The sequence below is a fragment of the Sus scrofa genome, chromosome 5 (genome assembly GCF_000003025.6).
Source record: "Sus scrofa isolate TJ Tabasco breed Duroc chromosome 5, Sscrofa11.1, whole genome shotgun sequence".
In the NCBI taxonomy this organism is placed as follows: domain Eukaryota; kingdom Metazoa; phylum Chordata; class Mammalia; order Artiodactyla; family Suidae; genus Sus; species Sus scrofa.
The window spans coordinates 78,166,067-78,186,861 of record NC_010447.5 but is presented as its reverse complement, the minus strand read 5'-3'; the positions used below and the strand labels follow the sequence as shown (position 1 = coordinate 78,186,861).

At 59.7% G+C, this 20,795-nt stretch overlaps 1 protein-coding gene across 1 annotated transcript in view; it reads left to right on the top strand.

Moving 5' to 3' along the window:
- The window catches only part of HDAC7 (histone deacetylase 7), a 35,498-nt gene continuing 15,513 nt past the window's right edge, over window positions 811-20,795 (top strand). The window contains 5 exon segments of the mRNA XM_021092604.1: window positions 811-984; window positions 16,781-16,831; window positions 19,942-20,129; window positions 20,255-20,342; window positions 20,646-20,757. Of these exon segments, the coding sequence (XP_020948263.1) occupies window positions 966-984; window positions 16,781-16,831; window positions 19,942-20,129; window positions 20,255-20,342; window positions 20,646-20,757 (458 nt within the window). The 5' untranslated portion in view covers window positions 811-965.

The following is a 20,795-nucleotide window of genomic DNA, read 5'->3' as shown; positions in this document are numbered from 1 at the left end:
GTTTGACTCATAGGGACCGGGAGGGGGAAAGTGGGGGGGAGGGTGTGTGTGGGGGGAAGAGGAATGGGAGGAAGAGAGGAAGAGGAGAGGAGGGAAGGAAATCCCTTGAGAAATTTCTTTTAAAAAAGAAAACTTGCAAAATCCGCGCCACCCCCACCCCCTTTTTCTTTTAATAGGAACAGGCTGGACCCTTCGATTCCCCTCAGCAGGCGGGGGGGGGGGGCAGAGGGGGAGGCCTGGGCAGTGATTCAAATCAGATCCTGGAACTTTCCTCAGGCAAGTCCTGCTTGGGGCGGGGGGCTGGGGTGTCCGTCTGGGCTTCCTCGCCGGGACCGGGGACTCCTCGCGTGTCCCGCTGTCCCTAAGTGTAACTGTTGGCTGCCGGGCCGTACGTGCGTGTGTGCTGTGGGCGCGGGGGTCCCTCCCCGCAGCGTGTCTGTGTAAACGGCTCTGCCCGGGTAAACATGGATGGGTGCTCGCGTACGTGGTGTCTGCGAGGGTGCGTGCGCTCAGGTATCTGGGTTTCCGGGAATTGTGCGCGGGTCGCTGCGCCGCGCGGCGGCCGGGACTGGGCGGCAGCGCGGCGGCCGCGCGCGGGTCGGGGCCGAATCCCGCGTTCCGGGTTCGGCGCTGCCTCCCCGCGCTCTCCACGCGCTGGGTGTCCGCCGCCCGCCCGCGCGGGCGCCGCGCCGTGTCTGCGGGGTGGTGTGTCCCCGGGCCGCGAGCGCCTGCCCCCTCCCTCCCCTCCCCCTTGGCCCGCTCTCAGACTCAGATAAAGCATTTCCTTCCATTGTCATCCTACCCGGCCGGCCGGGCTGCCAGGGCCCTCCCCCTCCCGGCCCCCTCCCTTCCTCTCGCCGTCTCACAGTCGCTCCGCAGCCTCCGGCGACCGGGGGGATGTGAGGCCGGCGCCCCAGCCCCCCGCCCCGCCATGAGCCCCCCGCTCTGAGGGCCCCGGCCCCTGGATGCACAACCCCGGCGCTGGTGAGTACGGGGCTGCCGCCCCTCGCCCGCCCGCCCGCCCGCCCCGCCCTGCGCGCGGCACCCAGCGCCGCCCGCCCGGGCTCGGGCTCCAGCTCCGGCTTGGGCTCCGTGTGGCCCCGCGAGCCGGGCCCGGCCCGGCCAGCACCCCCACCCCCCCCTCCGTGCCCCCGACTGTGCCCGTCCCGCCCGGCCCCGCAGGGCTCAGGCAGGCTCCCGGCCTGGGCTGGTTCCGGGGCCGGAGGGCTCGGGCCTCCCGCGGGGCGCCCACATCCGCCCGCCCCGGGGCAGCGGCAGGCCCGAGAGAGGGAGTTGGAGGCCCCGGGCCGGCGGTGCAGTGGCCCGGCGTCCCATCACCCCCATTCGCGGTGGGGGTGGGGGGTGGGGGGTGGGGGGAGACGGACCAGGGGACCCGGGAGGGAGGGGCGGCCGCCGCGGCCCCGGGAGGGGGCGGTGCTCCGGGCGGAAGGTTTGGAAGCCCGAGGGCAAAGGGCAGGACCCACTGAGTTGGGGCCGGGCCCTTGGCGCTGGACCTCAGCGCCCCCAGCCCGCGGATCCCGCCGGACTGTACTCCGACCCCTCCTCTGGGGAAAGTGATCCTTGGGAGGGAGGGTCTCTGACGGCGAGGTTTCTCTGAGCACCGCCCCCCACCCTCGCTCACCCATCTGGGTGGAGAGACACCTGTGCCCGAGTGAGCTGGCGGGGCGCGGGAAGGTGGGGACCTCAGGCTGTGTAGTGAGTGTTGGGGGACAGGATGTGCGCCCCCCAGGCCTGAGATCCGTTGGTTCTGGGGAGTGTGAGAGCAGGCAGCAAATCTGGCCGCTGGGCTGGCCTCTGACGCCCAAAGTTTCTAGGCCTGTGAGCTGGGAGAGAGAGCCCTCTGGGTTTGCAGGCTCCCCAGCTCCCCCCCACCCCCCGCCCCATTTCCTTCCCTCTGGCTGCCCAGGCTGCCCGTTCGAATCCGACCTCACCAGCCATTGGTGCCCTTCCCACCAAGTCCTGGTCATTCCCTTGTCCCTGCTGGCTGTCCTGCATACACGAGGCCTCCTCCTGCGTCTGGACACTGGCTGTCTTGCTGCTGCCCCCCCATTCAACATCTGCCTGAGGCCCAGCTCTGCCTGTCAGTCTCAGTGGCCTTCCTGGGAACTCAACATCTGGACTCCTCAGCCTGTTCCCTGGACTTGGACCTGTACCCGTGGGGTCCTTCCTCAGGATCCCTGCCAGCTGCTGGGCTGAAAGAAAGGAGAATGTGGCTTAGTTCCCTACCCTCTAGTGTGCTACTTTGGTGGCCCATCTGTTCCCTGTGGGACCCCGTAGGCCAGGTCCTCTGAGTGGCTTAGGCTGCCACATACACTCCTCTCCTCACACCAGCCTTCTTGGAAGCTCCTTTTCCTGCTTCTGCAAGACACCTCTTAGCTCCTCATTGCTCAGCATCTCATTCTCCCTCCTCTCTGCTCTGTTCCCTCTACCCACCTGATGGAAGAAGTAATTTTCTGATTCTGTAGAGTCACTTCTGGGGAACTTAAAGCACAAAGCAGGCTCACTGTGTTGTTTCCAGTGAACCTGAACTGGAACCGGGTCCTGGACCCACTGGGACTCCTCCCCTTGCCTTTGGTCCCCTGATGTTTTTCATACCCCGAATGGCCAGGCTCCAAGCTGCTTCTTGGTGTTTCAGCTGGACTGGCCCCGGGGCAGTGTCCTCCTGAGGTCTCTGTGTTCCTTAGCTTGAGCCCAGGGGTGGGTATCTCTCTAGCCCCAAGTCTTAAGCTGTGATCCTGGGGATGGGAAAGTCGCATTCAGGTCTTTGCATGGCTTGATCTAAGAATCTATACTGGCCACTCCGCTTTGACACCGAATCTCAGTTTCCCCGTCAATAAAATGATCCCAGAGGAGGAGCGGCAGACTCTAAGGCGAGGGATCCGTGTCCAGCGTGGGAGCCATTATGCCCCCCCACTTCCTTCAGGAATAATGGACCCCAGCTTTCATCCTTGTCTGGCAATGAGAGTTGGAACTTTCTCTTCCTCCATCCCTTCCTCAATCCGGATATAAAATCCTTGGAAGTGAGCAGCTCCTGCGTAATGGGGGTGGGGAGTGGGGACTTGCTGTAGCTGCAGGCATGCTTGCCCAAGGCAGGAGCCTGTGTAACCCCCCACCGCTTTGCCTTCCTTCTCCTGGACTTGGCTTAAGAGCTGGTAATTTTGAAGTTGGCAGGGGCCAGAGAGAATACGAGCTAATGTGAGGCCCAGGGTCACTCAGCCAGGCTGAGCTGGGCTGGGACCAGACTTTCTAACTCTGCCAGGGCCCGTTCTTCTGACCTTCTCCTCCCCTGGCCTGGCTCAGGTGCTGCCCACATCCTTGTCACACCTTGGCCCTGCCCAGTGCCCAGAATTGAGACTGGGGCTGAAGTGGGGTGTGGGCTGTTGCTGGAAGCAGGGCTGGGGAAAGGCATGGGAGCTGGCGGGGAGGGCGTCTGTCCTCCCCACGGCTCCAGGACTGTGAGTTTATGTGTTGGATTTGTTCACTAGATGGGGCACTTCCTCTGGGGCAGGAAGCTTTGATTTCCTGTGGTGGGGGTGCTGGTAGGATTAGGAGTGGGGGACTCAGCTCTGGGCCATCCCTGATGTTGTTGTTTGGAACCCAGAGAGGCTGTGTTTCTGCCTAAGGCTGCTTCCCCTAGCCCACAGGAGGCAGGAAGGAGCGCTTTGGTGAGGAGGCCCAGGCTGAGGCCAATGAAGGAGGCTGCAAGGGCAATGAGAAGGGGGCGGGGGTGGGCAACACAGCAGGAAGCCTGGTCAGCAGGTGACCCTGCCGGGTATTGTGTTTCCCTGTGATATTTCCCCCTGTTTCTGTGGCAACCTTCCCTGGGGGACCCGGGGCTTCGAGCTGCAGGAAAGTGCCCCCAGACAGCCCTTTCCTTAGGAGTCCCTAAATCCAGCCACCTCCCTTGCTGTGTTTTGGCTTCCTTGGACCAGGGCTTGGGAATCTAGGCAAGTGGGCTGAACGAGCATTGCAGGTGGGAGGAGGTTGGGTGGAGGCCCTTTTGCATCTCTTGGTGGGGGGGAAGGGGAAGAGAGGGCCTGCCGGACTTTGGGGTGGGCTCTGTGCCTCCCCTCATCCCATCTCTCCCCTGTCCTCCAGCAGCCCTCCCTCTCCCAGGGGGAGGTGGACAACAAGCTGCCTGGGGCAAGAGGTTGGGGGGGGTTTGGCAGAGGCGGGAGGGATGTTTTCATCAGCAGAGCATAGCTCCTTTGGTCCTGGACCAGTTCCCAGAGGCAAAATAAATTCAGGGTAGTGTCTGTTTAGTGTGGGTCAACATGTGATGGGTGTGTATGCACACTGGGTGTGTGGTGGGGGGGCTCTGTGTGTATACCCCCGGGCTGTGTTTGTAGAGGTGGTGGTTCCCTGGTAATTGGTGATCCATGTGGCGGCTCTTTGTTGGGTGTCTGGGGAGCAGGCACACGTGTAGTACAGATGTGTGTTGTCTGTGAGTTGTGCACCTTTGCAATTTCTGGCTCTGCGTGGGGTATTTGGACACACGTGAGGGGGATGTGAGCCCGTGCAAGAGAGGCTTTTTAAATAGACGTCCATGGAGTTCCTATCGCGGCTCAGCGGTTAACAAATCTGACCGGCGTCCACGTGGATGCAGGTTCAATCCCTGGCCTTGCTCAGTGGGTTAAGGATCCAGAGTTGCTGTGAGCTGTGGTGTAGGTCGCAGACGTGGCTCGGATCCTGCGTTGGCTGTGGCTGTGGTGTAGGCTGGTGGCTATAGCTCCTATTAGACCCCTGGCCTGGGAATATTCACACGCCGCAGGTGCAGCCCTAAAAAAAAAAAAAAAAAAAAGCATAAATAAATAAATAGAAGTCTGGGTATTTGCTGGAAAACACTCTCATCCTTCCTCAAATGCCTGATTCTGGACATTTGCTACCCACCCCCCCCCACAGTTTGGCCGTGCCCTTGGCATGCAGAAGTTCCTGGGCCAGGGATCAAACCCATGCCATAGCAGTGATCTGAGCCGCAGCAGTTACAACACCGTGTCCTTCACCTGCTGAGCCACCAGGGAACTCCGCAGACCATTTGCTTTAGAGTCGCCTGGGAATATGTTAAAAATGAAGACCCTCAGGCCCGGTCCCAGACAGACTCGGAATCTGCAGGGGTGCCATCTGGGAATCTGGATCTTGACGCACGCTTCCGGTGATCTGGTGCAAAGCCATGTTTGAGAACCACCAACCTGGGCCAACATCTTCATTTTTTTCTTTTGAGGAAACGGGGACCCATAGAAGGCAGGTGATTTGTCCAAGGACACAGGGATATTAAGAGGAAGAACAAGGACAGAAGTCAAGCCTTTCAAGACCGGTCCAGGACTTACCCACGCGTCCTCTGAGCGTGCATCTGTGTGCATGTCCACACTCAGCATGAGGCTGTGGACCAGAGGGGATTGGTGCGGATGCTTCCTGGACCTTGACCTTTTCCCTGGGGTCCCGGGCTTCCTGACCTTGCTCTTCCTGTAACATCCTGCTTCCTCCTCCCTGGGGAAATCCTGGCACTGACGCTTGTCAACCCAAAGGGTGATGTTGGCACCCGGAAGGCCCCCTTTACCGAGCCAGGCATTCAGCTTTTTATCCACAGGTCGGATGCTTACTGAGCCGTGCTGTGTGCCAAGACTTGGGCACAGATATGCAGTGAACACCTAGGCAGGGCCTCTGACCACAGGGAACTTCCACTCTAGTGGAGAAGACAGTACGGCAAGTAAACAGTGAAAGAATGAGTAGGTATATCTAGTTACCCTTTGTGATGAGCCCTAAGAAGGAAATGAACCGGGCGCAACGAGAGAGAATAACAAGGTGGGACTTCCTTAGACAGGGCGGCCCGGGAGGCTGCCTGAGAAGTGACATCGATGCCTGCTGTCACCTCCCCAGACTCTAAGTGAGCCCTCGGAGCTTCTGAGCCATACTCGGCAACCTCCTGGATCCAGGTGAGGGACCTGGGCTGAGTGTTGGCTGAGGTTTGGAGCCCAGTGGCCAGCCTTTGGCCTGGCATGGAAGACAGCAAGGTCTTGGCTCCCTGAGTGGTCCCCAGAGGCTGGCAGAGAGGCAGAGAGGCAGAGAGGGGGCTGGACAGGGCTGCACTCAGGTGGCCTTGGTGCTTGGAGCAGCGGCCTCTTTCCCTTTGCGGGAAAGGCCCTTTGTGGACATGGAGGGTGTTGGGAAGGCGGCAGCCTCTTGCAAGGGCCTCCTCATTCCTGACCCTCCTGCCTCACCTTCTTCCCACCTCATTCCCTTCCTCCCCATCTCCCCCCCACACACACCTCCTGTGCCAAGTCCCTCCCTTCTTGGTCTAGCCTGGCTGCCTCTGTGGCCACTGGGATTTATTTACCTGGCTCGGGAGTCACCGGGGTGGGTGGGGGGGGGTCAAGGCTTAGAGGGGACCTGGGACCTGGGCCCTGGGCCCTGGGCCCTGGAAGAGAGGACACGCCAGAAAGAAGGACTGGAGCAGGGACCAGAGAGGACAGAACAAAGTCAGGGCCGAGGCTGGCCGAGCAGGGACCGGGGCAGGGGAGAGGGCGTGGAGGAGACCTTTGGCTGGGTGCTCCAGAGCCTCTCCTGCACCCTTGGAACCTGCTCCTCAAAGTGGGTGAGACTCTGAGCCAGGGGCTGGAGTCGGGGGGGGGGGGGGGTTGGGGCGGGGCAGCAGAGGACAGCTACAGGGCAATGCCCCCCCGGACCCCCTGCCATCCTACTGCCTTCACCCCATCCCCTACCCTAGGAGGTTAACTTTCACATCAGCAAGCAGCCTGCAGACCCTCTCACCTCCAACCTCTTCTCCCGGTAGGTTTTCCCTGGGGACCCAGAGCTGCAGGCTGCAGGAAGATCCAGCCCTTTGCTCAGAGAGCTGAGCATCAGGGGAGCCCTCCTGTAAGAGAAGGGGCCCTATCTGGCCCTCTCCCCCTCTAACCCCCTGCCTGGAGTCCTACTCCCGGGCCTCCTTTAGGCTGCAGGGTGCATTCACCCCCTGGACTCCTGCATCTCCCAGGCCTTCCGCCCAGGATGGGGAGGGGACTTCTCAAGAGGAGGGCCCTGGACTAAACTCATCATCCCCACCCTGTCCCCAGCCACTTCCTTTTTTCCCCGTGTTGCCTGCAGGGATTGGCAACCCCGGTGGGCAGAGATGGTGGGCCTTCAGGGCAAGCCTGGTACCCTGGAGAGACCTCTGGGGACCCCCATCCCCTTCTGGAGTCCAGCTCAGCTCCATGCGTCCCAAGGAGGCCAGCTCTGGCTCTTGCCTTTCCCTCCCCCCCACCCCCAGCCCTTGAAGTCCCATTCCTCCCTCCCCCGCCGCCACCAGGATGACAGGGAGAAGCAGAGCAGGCTGGGAGCCCCAGGTTCGGAAAGAGTTGGGGTGGGGGAATTCGGGCGACCCGGCCGTAACCGTCTTGTTTTGCCTGCCCCACAAAAGCTGCACGGGCATCCGCTGCGCCCTCCTGGGCGTTCAGGTTGTGGAACTGCTCTCAGAATGACAGGCTGGTGGCACCCGGTTGGGGCAGGGGGTGGGGGTGGGGTGCAGGGGGGAGCCCCAGGCGAGGGGGAGCTGGAGGGTTAAAAATAGCAGCGGCCCGGTTTCGGTTAGCAAATGTGGAGGCGGGGAGCTGGGGGCGGGGCAGGCGGCGGCCCGTGTTTGCCCGCAGCTCAGGGCTGTGTTTCCCCTGGGTCCCAGGAGTGAGTCACAGTGGAGCCGCCGAGAAGAGGTGCTGGCGCAGCGCCCCCACCCCCACCGGGCGAGGGGCTGGGCGCTGGCTTCATCTCCAGGGTTCTAGAGGGGGTGCATCTCCCTGCCAGGCCTTCAGAACCCTCTCACGGGTCGGACCAGGGAGACGGTGGGATGGCGGGGAAGAAGGGCACGGTTCTGAGCCCAAAGACCTAGGTCTGAATCCCAGCCCAGTGGCTGGGGGACCTCCTGCCGGGGTGCCAAGGGCTCTGAGACTCAGTTTCCTAGTCTTTCGAGTGGGGATTTTCTCATACGCATGTGACACATTTGCTGGATTTGAATGCACCCTCCAGATGTGAATAATCGCCTTTGGCTCCTCCGTACCCATTGCAAAGCTTGGCAGAAGGGCCTTCCTGTGAGGACGCACAGAGAGGAATGGTACGGCCTTGGCAGTGTCCCTATTTCTCCTGCAGATATCTGTCACCTTGGGCACACGGCTCTCTTGGGCCTCTGTTTCTCCAGCTCTGCAATGTGAAAATAATCAGTTTCAAGCTCCTGGAGTTGCTCTAAAGATGAAAAGTTAACACTGCGCCTGGTATGAAATCAGCGCACACAGCATATTATCACTATTGGAATTCCCTGGTGGCACAGAGGGTTGGGGATCCAGCGTTGTCACTGCTGTAGCTCCGGTCACTGCTGTGGGGCAGGTTCAGTTCCTGGCCCGGGAACTTCCACATGCCGCAGGCGCAGGCAAAAAAAAAAAAAAATATTATCACTATTCTTAATGTTATTGTTCATATTTTTGAAGGTCAGGGATAGGGAATGTTAGAGACATGAAGAACAGAAACTGGGCTCAGCCCCAGTTCACAGGAAAACCCAGGCCAAATTCACTGTTCCAGATTCCTCCACCCATAAGGGCCTGGAACAGCAGGAGTCTGTAGCCAGAAGTCAGAGGGTGGACCCCTTCTCTGTTTCACTCCCCCACCCCCGGCCTGGCCTCTCCCAATGAAGCAGGATGTTGGGGGGAGGGTACCCTGAGGGTCTCACAGCCAGCTGGCACTGGGGAGGGTCTGGGATGGGACCACCCCTGAGGGCCCTGCTGCAGAGTACCTTGCCAGCATCTGCTGCGGTGACCTTTTATTTTGGCCCCTCCCTGGCAGCTTTGAAGAGGAGCATGAGGCAGAGGAGGGATGAGAAGGTCCATGATGTCAACACTGAGTATTCCCAGCACAGCGGCCCTGGAAGAGGCAGGAGCCATATCTTTCAGGAAATGATCATTATTCAGCCGACAGGCATCCATTAAGTCAGTTCTGACTTTGTGCCCAGCCCCGTGCTAGGCCCTCTGTGTGATTCCAGGGAGGCAGAGGATGCAGATACACGCAGCACCCCAGAGGAGATGGGGTCCCAGAATACAATACACGGAATCCATGAATGGCCCGTGTCCTTGGTCTCATGGGAACCAGAGGTCGTGTCCCGGCTTTGCTGCCCATTGGTTGTGCCATCTTTACATTGTGTGGCTGCACAGATACATACATATTCTGTTTTATTATTACAGAGGCAGTTCATGTGCATTGTAGATAATCAGGCAACACAGACAAACACAAATGAAAGAATAAGAAACATCCCAGTCCCAGCAATCAGAGCTCACTGCTACAGCACCTCAGGGTGCAGCTTCCCATTTTCTGATATGCCTTCTCACATATCATACTTTTTACCAAAATGAGACTGCATCACATATGTCATGTTTTCAGTCAAGTGATCTCCACCTGCCCCACAGTAGATTTTCATCTCATCGAATTCCCAGTTGGCTAGAAATTGTCTTTCACAGCTGGTTTGTCCAAATCAGTACCCAGGACCATGCATCTGGCTTCTGAGTTCCCTGAAAGCTGGGTAAGCATACTGGCTGGATCTGTGGTCTGGAAAAACCCCAGCCAAGCAAGTCTCAAGGGCAGGCCTGGCTGCAGAAAGGAATCATGTCACCCGGAGAATCTACCCGACAGAGCTCTGCCGTCTTCCAGAAATAATGGGCAGGCAAAACGAAGGGGATGCTGGAGCACAACTGGGATGGGGCGCTGTCATGCATATTCATGTGGCATCCCAGTGAGTGCCAGCATTCATGGCTTGTTGCTATTCACGGACTCATATCCCTGATGCCCCAGGCTGCGGATCAGGCCGCGGTCTCCTCTGTGGCCTCCTGGCACCGCTCCAGAGTCCACGGGTGCCCTTTGGTTGTGTTCCTAGTCCCCAGCAGCCTTCTCTGAAGGTGGGTGCTCCCTTCTGCCCTCGTGGGTGCCTCCATCCATGCCCATGGCTGCCCGAGTGTGTGAGGGCTGGGTCAGAGGAAGGGAGAGAAAAATAGCGTCCCCTCCCTAGGGGTCGGAGGAGAAGGATTCACTCCTGAGTAGCCACTCTGTGGGTGTCTTGCTCTGGTTATGCAACCTGCATTGCAGACAAGGCTTAGACAGTTTCTAGATTGCTGGCATGCGGCATTGATGCTCCATGGCAGCCCTGGGGGTTTGCTTGTTTAGTTAGACCCCTGCTGCAGGGGGCGGGAGGGGGGGCAGGGGGCAGCTTACAGGAAATGATAAAATGGTAACGCGTACGTTCAAAAACCAAGGAAAATATAAGATGAAAAAGGAAGTGAAGGCGGGGTCGGGGAGTGCCTCCTGGGCATGAAAAGCATATGAGGGACCACAGGCAGAGGTTATCCTGTTTTTATTTTTGTTGTTGACGTTTTCTGGATGGAGTTCCGGCACACGGTGGGAACATGCCAGCACTGCAAGTCACGCCCGGGCCTTCAGATGCTGGGACCGCACTGTGTGCTGGGGCCCCTCGGTGGCCTCACCTCACCAGCCAAGGGGAGGTGGGTGGGCCTCGGACGCGCCAGCGGCGTGATTATGAGCTCAGAAACCCCACTTACCGTCTGTGTGACCTTGGCACGTTTCTTAACCTCTCTGATCCTCGGTTTCCTCCTTTGTAAAGTGAGGGTCGTGATGGTATCAACCGTATAGGGTGGTTGTGAGGATCAAATGGGATAGTACCGTTCGGATAAGCTAGCAGAGTAATCAACACCCTGTAAGCAGTCGGCACCCGGCTGTTGATTCTTACTAATATTACGAGTTATTGATTATGAGATGACAGTTACTAATAGTAACACTATTAGCTTTTCCCTGGCAGTGTCCGGAGTGGGCTGAGTGGCCTCGTGGGTGGCCCAGGTGAGAGGAGCGAATCTGGGAGAGGCAGAACGGGTGGGCAGGCAGGAGTGGGGTGCAGAGGGAGGCCGGGTCTGGCGGAGGGGGCAACAGGAGGCGAGGGAGTGACCGAGAGACCTCAGAGGGGAGAAAGGAGTGGCTCTGAGAGACAGCCCCGGGGGCGGTGACCGTGCTTCCTGTTGGGGCAAGCGCTGGCCCTTGAGAAAGACTGGCTGGGGCTGGCGGCTAAGAGGGAGCAGCTGGTCTAAGTGGGGCACCAGGGGGTGGGGGAGGGGGAGAGACAAAGAGAGAAGCAGACAGAAACTGTTCTCCCTGTATCACAGACGGGGCTCACGTCTTGACTGCTCAGGCTGTTTGCGTATGGTAGGAAAGCCAGTGGTTAGACATCATGGTGAACTTCCTGTCTCAGGGATTGGTTGTTCCTGGAGCAGGAGAGTGAGGGTAAGTGGGAACTTAGGTTTTTGAGAACTTTCAGGACCCGAGACACTCCTGGGCAGTCTGGCCCGAGGGGCCGGGACTGGGGAAGCCTGTCTGCTCAGGGATGCCTAGAGCAGGTCCCACACCCTGGGCAAATGGCTCTGTCCTCCCCTTCCCACCTTCACAAAGGGTGGCCAGGAAAGACAAGGAAGCCCTGAGAGGCCCCGGGGCCGGCCAGGCCTGGAGGAAGCCCTGTTTTTCTTTGCCGAAGAGCCGTGAGGCTCTTAGTGGCCCAGGTCCCCCTGCCTCAGGGACCAGCAGGTCTCCGTCCTTGAGGAGAAGCCAGGGAGGGGAGTGGACCCGGGGCCGCGGAGCAAGGAGCCGGAGGACGCTTCCCACCCCCTGGGAGCGCAAGCCGCCGCTGCCATGGTTACGTCTGCTTCCTGTTTGATTCATCTCAAACAGCAGAAAGGGGGGGTGCCGGCTCCGGCTCGGGCCACCGCTGCGTGGGGCTGTTTACAACAGCCGCATGTGGGATTCCCAGAAAGAGACTCCAAACCGGACATCCTGCGGCCGCAAAATACCCAGGTGTCAAGAGCTAAAAATAGCTGCCCCGGGGCCCCAGGCGCGGGGAAAGGGGGCCTGCTTGCTGCGGAGGCGCAGGCGGGAGGGCCGGCCCTGCGGCCCCACATCCAGCCTCCCGCCTGGCGCACAGCGGCTGGGCCTGCCCAGCTCCAGCCCCCTGCCGTGGCCGGCCTGGAGGCCTTTGTCCGGGCAGGCCCGCGCTGGCTGCTCACCTGGGAGCCAGCCTCTGTCGGCTCAGCGCAGCTCGCTTGGGGACCCTAGGGCGCGTCAGAGGGCCTTGGGAACATTTAAAGGAAGGACATGGCAGGGCACCCGAGAGCCCGGAAAACGAAGCCAGTGCTCCCCTAAGCCTCCATCCTGTGGGTCACCAGCGCCTGAGCCCACGCGGTACACAATCATTGCTTGGGATCTGCGGAGGCCACCATTGCTCTCTCCAAGTGATTTTTTCGCGGTTGTCTTCACGGGGCCCAAAGATGGAATAGGCACTTTCTCACATGCGGCAGGGCTGGAGTTTGCCTGGGGGGCTCTGTGAGTTTTTGATCTTTCCGGGGCCCAGCCAGTGTCCTGGCGTTTGTTGTCCACCAGGGCCTGTGGGAGGGGACATGCTGGGGAGGGACAGTGGAGAGGGTTGCTTGAGAGCATGGATTCTGGAGCCCAACTGCCTGGCTCAAGTCCCAGCCCAGCCACTTCCATGATGTGTGACTTCAGGCTGGTTATTTAATACTGCGGGGCCTCAGTCGACTGATCTATATAATGGGGCTAAAAACAGTAGCCACCTCACAGGTTTGCCATGTGGGTTAGACGAATTAGTAAACGGAGCGCCCTTGGAACACCTCCCGGCATGCAGTAATGCCTTAGCTTACAAAAGTTGAGATGGAAGAGAAAGGGAAGAGCCCATGGTTGGGAGGCATGGGGCAGGAATGCATGGGGGAGAAAATGGAGTGTGGCCGCGGGGACACGGGTGGGACCAGACACTGAAATGCTTATGCCAGAGGGAGGCTGCAGATGCGTTCAAGGGCAAAGAGCATGAATCACAGTCCCGGCGGGAGCACCCGCCATGTACTAGGTGCTTCACGTACAGCATTGCTCACCTCCGATGACCTCTTCCCGGTCGATGTTCTTAGCCTCTTATTTCAGATGGCACAGCCAAGGCTTGACCAGGCTGCAGCATGGCCCTGGCTCTCCCTGCCGCTCCCTGAGGGAGCCAGAGTTTGAACCCAGGTCCATCTGACCCCAGAGCCAACGTCCTCTGTGCTGTGGACCCTCACTTCTGTCTCTTCATGTGGCAAGAGTTTCCAGCCAGCTTGCAGCCCACTGGATTCCAGATAAATCTGAGTAATAAGCAGCTTGGTGCCAAGATAATGAGCCATCAAATTAATAAATAGCAAGAGAATTTCTGAAAGGGGAAGGCAAGAGGTTGTTCAAAAGGGCTGAGTCTGGAGAAGTTCAAGGTAGTTGGATGAGTGAGAATCTTCTGGTTTTATACCTTCAGAAGCTCTTTGAGTTTTTTTTCAGTTTCTGCAAGGAATCTACTTTTCAATTAAAAAAAAAAATTGTGGGCTGAACTTTAAATTCCTTGAAGTGAGAACCAGATTTCATTCACTTTTCCATCCCTTCCAGCCCTGGACCTTGCACGGAGGTACTTAGTACTCGCTTTGGGGGTCAACTTCTTGGGCCTCCCCCCCCCTCACCCCCAGCTCTGGTCCGGTCTGGCCTGGCCTGGCCCTACCACTGATCTGCTGGGTGACCGTGACCTAGCTCCTTCCCCCTCTGCCTTTCCGTCTCGGGGAAGTGAGAATGTTAGCCTGCACAATCTCTAAAGCCCCATCAACTCCTAACATACACTGCGCAGCCCTAGCTCTGTCGGAGAGGCAGGGTAGCCACGATGTTCTTTCTCGTGTTTATTTATTCTTGGACCTTCCTGAGGCCCTTGCACTCCTGGCTTTCACCTCCTCTGCCAACCCCTACTTGGAGTCCAGCTTTGTCCCACCCGTGTCAGGGAAAGCAGACCCGCGCAGACGTGATGGGGGCCCTGTGGGGAGCCAGCCCTGGACCAGGGGCTTGGCCTCTTGCCCCTGCCTGCTTTCCTCTTCCTCCTCCTCCTTGGCCAGCTACTCAAGAGGGAGAACAGGGAGGGGGTACAGCCTTGACAAAGGCATGGGAATCTTTGGAGGGGGCTTGTGGGTGGCGGTGCCCCCCCCCAGGGGGGGAAGCCCTGCCCGGTTTCGCAGGGCTGGCAGCACAGGGAGAACAGGTGGTCCAGCTGGGCTCAGGTTTCCTCCAGTCCCATCTGCTGGGCAGGTGAGGGCCTGGGGCAACAAGGGAAAATGCGAGGCCAGCTTGTGCAGGTGCCTGGGGGACAGGAGAGTGGCATTTGTGTCTGTCCTGGAGATGGCAGAGGGCCAAGGTGGACGCATTGGGGCAGCCTTTCTGAGGAAGAACAGGTGTCCGATGGGGAAGGTGACTTGGTGCCCCCAGGAACCTCAGCACCCGATAAACTGCCTCTTCTGCCTGCCTGCAGTTGCTTCCAAAGAAGATAGAGACGGGGGCCAGGGGGCAGCCAGGATTCCAGAAGGAGACCTCTGGGCCCTGGCTGGGAGCTGTGTGGAGAAGGGCCAGCCCTATTCAGTCTTCTCTGTCACTCGGGCCTATTCACTTCTGATTTTATTTCAGTCTGACCCCAGGTTAGGGGTAACAGTGCTCTGAGAAGAAGGGTCCCCGCATTCATCCCCAGGCCTGGGATGCCAGATGGTTGCTTTTCAGTTCAGCCACTGACTGGGTGCCTTTAGGTCCTTCCCTCTCTCTGGGACACAGGAGAGTTGTTCCCTGGGTCTTATCTCTGTCACTCTGGGCTTTTCAGAACCCAAAGTATCTCACACACACACACACACACACACACACACACACAGGCATGCACACAGCTTTTCTGAACTGAGTTTGTACCTATATCTTCATCATAGAACATCCTTTTTGGGCCCTGTAACAAACACTACAAGTTCAGGGCCATTAGCTTTTGTCCCATCCAGAGGGAGCACGGTGTCCGGAACCTGTGGTTACCAGGGGAGGGGCGTGCAGAGAGCCCAGCTCTGCTCCCACAGATGAGTGCTGCTGACCAGCCCTCAGGCAGGGACTGGGAGAGGTAGGGGAGAATTCCCAGCAGGCTGGAACTGGAGGCCAGACACAGTCTCGGGGAGCGCGTCCAGGGGCCTAGTTCAGAAAGCTCTCTTTGGAGGACCAGGTCCTGCAGAAGAAACGGGAGGTCCTAAGAGAGTCCGGGGGTTCGGGGGCTACTGCATCCTGGGGAGGGGAGGCTGCCTCCCACACTGCTGTTCCTTGAGGCTCAGAAACCTGGAGAAATACGCATGCCCTGTCCTAGGTAGAGGACCAGGAGAGCATCATTGTGTGCAATTCACCAGTTCCTAACGGGGCCTGCCATGTGCCCAGCAAGGTGTTAGGAGCAGATGGGTATGGCTTACCAGTGCACCGCAGACCCTGATTAGCAGAGTGTCGAGGTCGTGGGCACAGAGTGGGTGCTTTGGGAGGCGAGGAGAGGGTGGTCAGGGTGAGCTTCAGGAGGAGATAGGCTTGGGCTGAGCTTCAAAGGATGGGCAGCATTTGAATAGGTGGAGTGGCATTTCCCTACCAAATTCGTCATCTAAAGCATGGGGCGCTAGTGTTTGAGGGCAGTTGGTGGGAGTTTATCTGTGCCCCGAGTTGCCCCCTCTCCCAGAGGTGCCTGCCTGCAGGGAGGTCTCCTTTTCCAGCGTCTGGAAGAGAAACTGGGGCCTCCCCTTAGGCATAGACCCAGTAGAGCAGCATCTGCTTGTTGTCCTTCAGAAAATGCCCCTTCTGCCCCAAATCTGGCCCGAAGAGGGCTTCTGTGTGCTTATATTACCCCATGCCCCTCCAGGAGGTGTCAAGTCTGCTGGCTCCCCTCCCCTTGGCCCAGAGCTGGGACAGCAGGAGGGAGAGGTGGCCTCAGGACTCACCTCTTTCTTTCCCCACCCCAGCCAGCCTCTCAGCCGCCCTCTGCCTCCCTGTTGCTGACAGTGCCTGCTCTACCATAGGGTTCCAGGGGTTCTGGATGGGATGGGGGGCCCCTGGCTGAGCCTAGGAGCCTGGGAGAGGTGGCCATTTCCAGAAGGAAAGACTTTTTCAGGTCATCTATGAAAAAGGCTGCGTGGTTCTCTTCTCTGGGGACACAGGCTGCAGGTCCCCAGGTGGGACAGGAGGAGGAAGGGGGTTCCTTTTCGGAGGGTTCTCGAGCTGTGCATTCCAGACCTCCCACTTTACAGCTCCCACCAGATCTGACTTGACCTCCAGGCTGTGACCCAGTTCCTCCTTGACTGAGGAAGCCTCTGAGCGGGCCCCAGCTCCCCTTCCAGGCCTGCTCCCTGCCCCCCAGCTCCCTCCAGCATCCTTAGTGCCGCTCCCCCTCCCCCTCCCCCACCTCCACCCCCACCCCGTGCTCTCCCACCTCACCTCCAGGCCCTCATCTTTCCCTTCGGGCTGTGGGGGCCTGGTCGGACGGTCCGGGGAAGATTGTATCTGAGCACATCCGGGAGGGCCGAGGACACTGTTGGGTAAGCCGGGGCCTCCTGAGTTTCTTGCGTGGACTGAGCTCTAGCAGAGCGAGCGAGATATCTGAGCCACTTGGTCAGAGGGGGAAGAGGGAGCCAGCGTGGGAGTTTGAGGGAAGGAATAGGGTGGGGTCTCCTCTTGCTGGTCAGCTTCTGGCCGAGGTGAGGGGTTTGGAGTGCTCAGGCTGGAGAGGGGCCTCGTGGAGTGGCAGGGAGCCTGCCTGGCCTGCCCCCTCCCCCCCGCCCCCACTTCTCCGTCTCCTGCCCCCGCCCGAGTCACTCCATCTTCCTTCTCTTTACAGATGGGACCCAGGTGAGCCCGGGTGCCCACGGCCCCAGCCTCCCTGGCACAGGTAAGAGCAGGCTCAAGGGGGCGTGTGGTGGGGAGTGGAAGATGGGGCTGGAAAGGACCGAAAGGGGGCAAGGAGCTGGGGGCCAGTTCAGCAGGATGGCTGCCTGGTGGCCAGAGGGTCGGGAGGTTGGGGTTCCGGGGGAGGCGGTGAGCATAGGGAATAAGAGAGGTGACGCTGGGTCCAGGCTGGCCCCAGAGCTGGGAAACACAGCAGGAGAAGGAAAGCAGGAAGCTCTCCTTGTCTGCACTGGGTGCAGTGAAACAGGAAGGCCAGTAGGAAGCTCATATTTATACTCGGACCCGGGCACAGGGCACAGTGGTGCGATCTGGTTTGTAGGCCCTGCGGGGTGGGCATGGCAGCCCTGGCAGGGTGGGAAGACGCCCTGTGCCGCGTCTTCCCCGAGTGGGGAGGGGAGACCCCTCCACGGTTCTCTCACCGTTCCTTGCCCCCACTGCTGTTAGGCTGTGTTGAGCGAGGGCAGGGGGACTTAACGTGGTTTGGGCCATGCTTGTGGGTCGGGGGCTGGGGCTGGGCTGGAGGAGGGCCGCCCTTGCCTTGCCTTTAGCCGGATCCACCCAGGGCCTACTGGGTGCAAGGTACACACCTGACACCCAGCCTATGGCAGGGAGAAAGGAAGGCCCGTTTGTCTTTTGACACACAAGTCAAAAGAGAAATTGTGGTAGAATGCAGTATGTGCCAGCGCCGGAGGGGCAGCGGATTAAGTTCATCCATCCATTTGAAACCTTCAGTTCACCACCCACTGGCCATTCGTCCTCGTAGTTGTGTCATTTCCTAAAAGCTTTAGAGCTAGAAATTGGAAAAGGAAACAGAATGAACCCCACTTCTGTTCCAGGGCACAGAGGATATAGAGGTTTATTCATCGATTCAGACAGTATTTATGGGGTGCCTGTCATGTGCTCAGTACTGTTCTAGGTGCTGGGATAGTGAGCCATCGGCAAAACCAAGTCCCCGCTCTGGAAGCTTGTCTCAGGTGCGGTTCCTGTCCGGGCGAGACTGGTTCAGGGCACAGAACCAGCCGTGAGAGGGAGGGAAATCCCGAGGAGGGCATGAGGCGGGACGCTGAGCTGGGGCCAGGGAGGAGGGACGACTCCCGCTGGGCCTGGACATAAGGGTAGGATCTGGAAAAATAGAATCAAGGGGTGAGGACAGCAGTAGCAGGGGACATTGTGAGCAAAAGCTCAGAGGGCAGAAAGTCCAGGATGTGACCGGACGGGAGCTGATGGCAGAGGCGGGTCCATGTTCAGATGTAGGAGGTAAAGCTGAGAGAAGCTGAGTTAGCACCAGATTGTGGAGACTCCCAAATGCTAAGTCACCCCCAGAGGCGTTCCCAGGGTTGCAGGCAGAGCCCCTCCCACGTTCCCAGCATCCTCTGCGCTGGAGGCCGTGGCGGTGCTGAGAGAGAGGGACAGGGCCGCTCACAGTCTGGGTGGCTGACGCTGCTGGCCGCAAGTCCAGCCCTGCCCCACAGTGCCCTGAGGGCCCTCCCACATCGCCCGGGGAGTCACCCCAGGAAGCCAGGACACCTGACGGGGAAGGCCTGAGGCCCTTCCTGGGGCTGAGGTGCGGTGGTATCAGAGGCCCAGATTCCACCAGAATGAGAATTTGGGGTCCGCGAGTGAACAAGGGGTGGGGGCAGCAGAGCGGTGCATTGACTGCCGTTGGCTGCCTCTGGGTGCCCAGCCATCCCCCCTGGTCCCTTGACATCCAGAGTCATGCGGGCACCTCCCTGCTCTTCTCTTGTCTGCACCTCCTGGTCAGAGATTGTTAGGGCAGATACCCCTTAGCGACAACCCACTGCAAGCCCCTGTCCCTTGGCTCAGTGAGAAAGTCCTCCGGGGGTGGGGCGGGGGACACTGCTTCCTGAAAGTCACTGGGAAAATGGAACCAGAGCACTGCCCTCAGTGGGACCGGAACCCGAGCTCACTGTGCCCCGAGCTGGGTGGCCTTGGCTGGGTCCCTTTACCTGAGCCTCAGTTTCCTCATTTGGGAATAGTCATCACTGCCTTCCAGGGCCTGTGAGGGTGATGAGGTGAAAGGGTTTGCAGCCCGTGCATGTGTGCGATGGATGTTAAGATAATGGTTGAGCTGGGCCTGGAGGCTGTGTTTCCTAACTCCCCAGCTGGTACTTTGCCACAGTGCTTGCCAGCTCTGGCCCAGAAGGCAGCCTGTGGCTCTCCTGAGGGGGGTCGCCCAGCATTGGACAAGCTGAAGAAAGCCTCTCCAGAAAAGTTTCCCCGCTTGTGTCCTGTGTCTGCTGGCACCTCTCCTGGCCCCACCTGCCTTTCCTCCTCCAGGATAACCGTCCACCTCCTAGCACCTCGGAATGCCTCTGGCTGCTGAGCCCAGCCTGGCCCAGCTGGTGGTGCTGGCCTAGAAGCCGGTCTGGCAGCTAGTTATAAATAGCCCCTGCATCCACGGCCTTGGCAGGGCACTCCTGGTGTGGGCGCAGGGGATACTCGAGAAGAGGCCGCTGAGCCTGCCGCCCTCGCCATGCCAGGCCCTGAGCTGGTGTGAGGGTACAGGGAGCAGGCTCCGTGGGCACGAGGGCTGGTGGTGGGTTGGAGGCACCTCTTTATCCTGTGGCCTGGGATGGAGTAGGGAGGGTGGCAACTGAGAGGGCCCGAGATACCCTTTGGGGTTGGAGGCCGAGCAAAGGGGACTGCCTGGCTGATCCCTGTGTCTTTGAGCACAGCTCAGAGGGCAGCAGGGCCAAATGCTCTTTCCAGGGGGAGGAAAGGAAGAGAGGGCGGGGCCTAGAATGTATCACCAAAGGGCCCTGGGCCCCTCTCTGGATCCCCACAGCCCCTAACCCTGGCCTGGAGAGGCCACCTAGTTAGTGGAAAAAAGCCATGCTTGGAGTCAGAAGGCTCCATTCAAATGCCACCGTTAACTGTGTAGCCTGTATCACTGGCTCACAGGTGAAATAGGGTAGAAAATACCTACCTTGCAGGACCGTAGTGAGGGCGCAGTGAGGACAAGGCCCCTAGAGGGTGTTTTGCCATCGTCAAGTGAGTCTCAAGGAGGCCGGTTAGGTAACCCTGCACCTGCAGACCTTTCCGGCTGACCCTGCCCTCTCTCTGTGTCCTCAGGCTGCCCCCGGCCACGCACAGACACGCCAGGCCCTCAGCCCCAACCCATGGACCTGCGGGTGGGGCAGCGGCCCCTGGTGGAGCCCCCGCCGGAGCCCTCGCTGCTGGCCCTGCAGCACACCCAGCGCCTGCCCCATCACCTCTTCCTGGGGGCCGTGCAGCCTCAGCGCTCGGTGGAGCCCATGAGGGTAAAGATAGAGCTCCGTCCCCTGTCCCCCTCCCTTCCCTCAGCCTCCCCAGACCCTTCTCTCCATCCTCAATCCCCCCCCGCCCCCGCTGCCCCTGCTTCCTGGGCGGCCGGCCCTCCCCACAGCTCTCAATGGACACGATGCCCGAGTTGCAGGTGGGGCAGCAGGAGCAAGAGCTGCGGCAGCTTCTCAACAAGGACAAGAGCAAGCGGAGTAAGGATGGAGGCCTCCCCAGCCCGGGGTCCTCCGCCCCCTGTGTGGGCATGGGAGGGGTGGGGGCAGTGCCTGCCCGGGTCCCCCACGCTTGCTTTCCGGGCACTGGTGGTGAAGGTACGTGGGGGTGAGGGCGGGTCTGGAGGCATCGCAGAAGGAGTGGGGCCTCAGGTGTGGCTCTTGCCCGAGGAGCCCCCCGGATGCCTCGCTCTAGGGGTGTCTTCAGGGCAGCGGGCAGATGATGTCCCAGGAAAGCCACCTGTCCACCCACTCCCAACCCACTCGTGATTTCTGCCCCTGCAGGTGCCGTAGCCAGCAGTGTGGTCAAGCAGAAGCTGGCAGAGGTGATCCTGAAGAAGCAGCAGGCAGCCTTAGAGAAAACAGTTCATCCCAACAGCCCCAGCGTCCCCTACAGGTAACGCCCTCCCTCGCCTGCCTCTCTGCTGTGCCGGT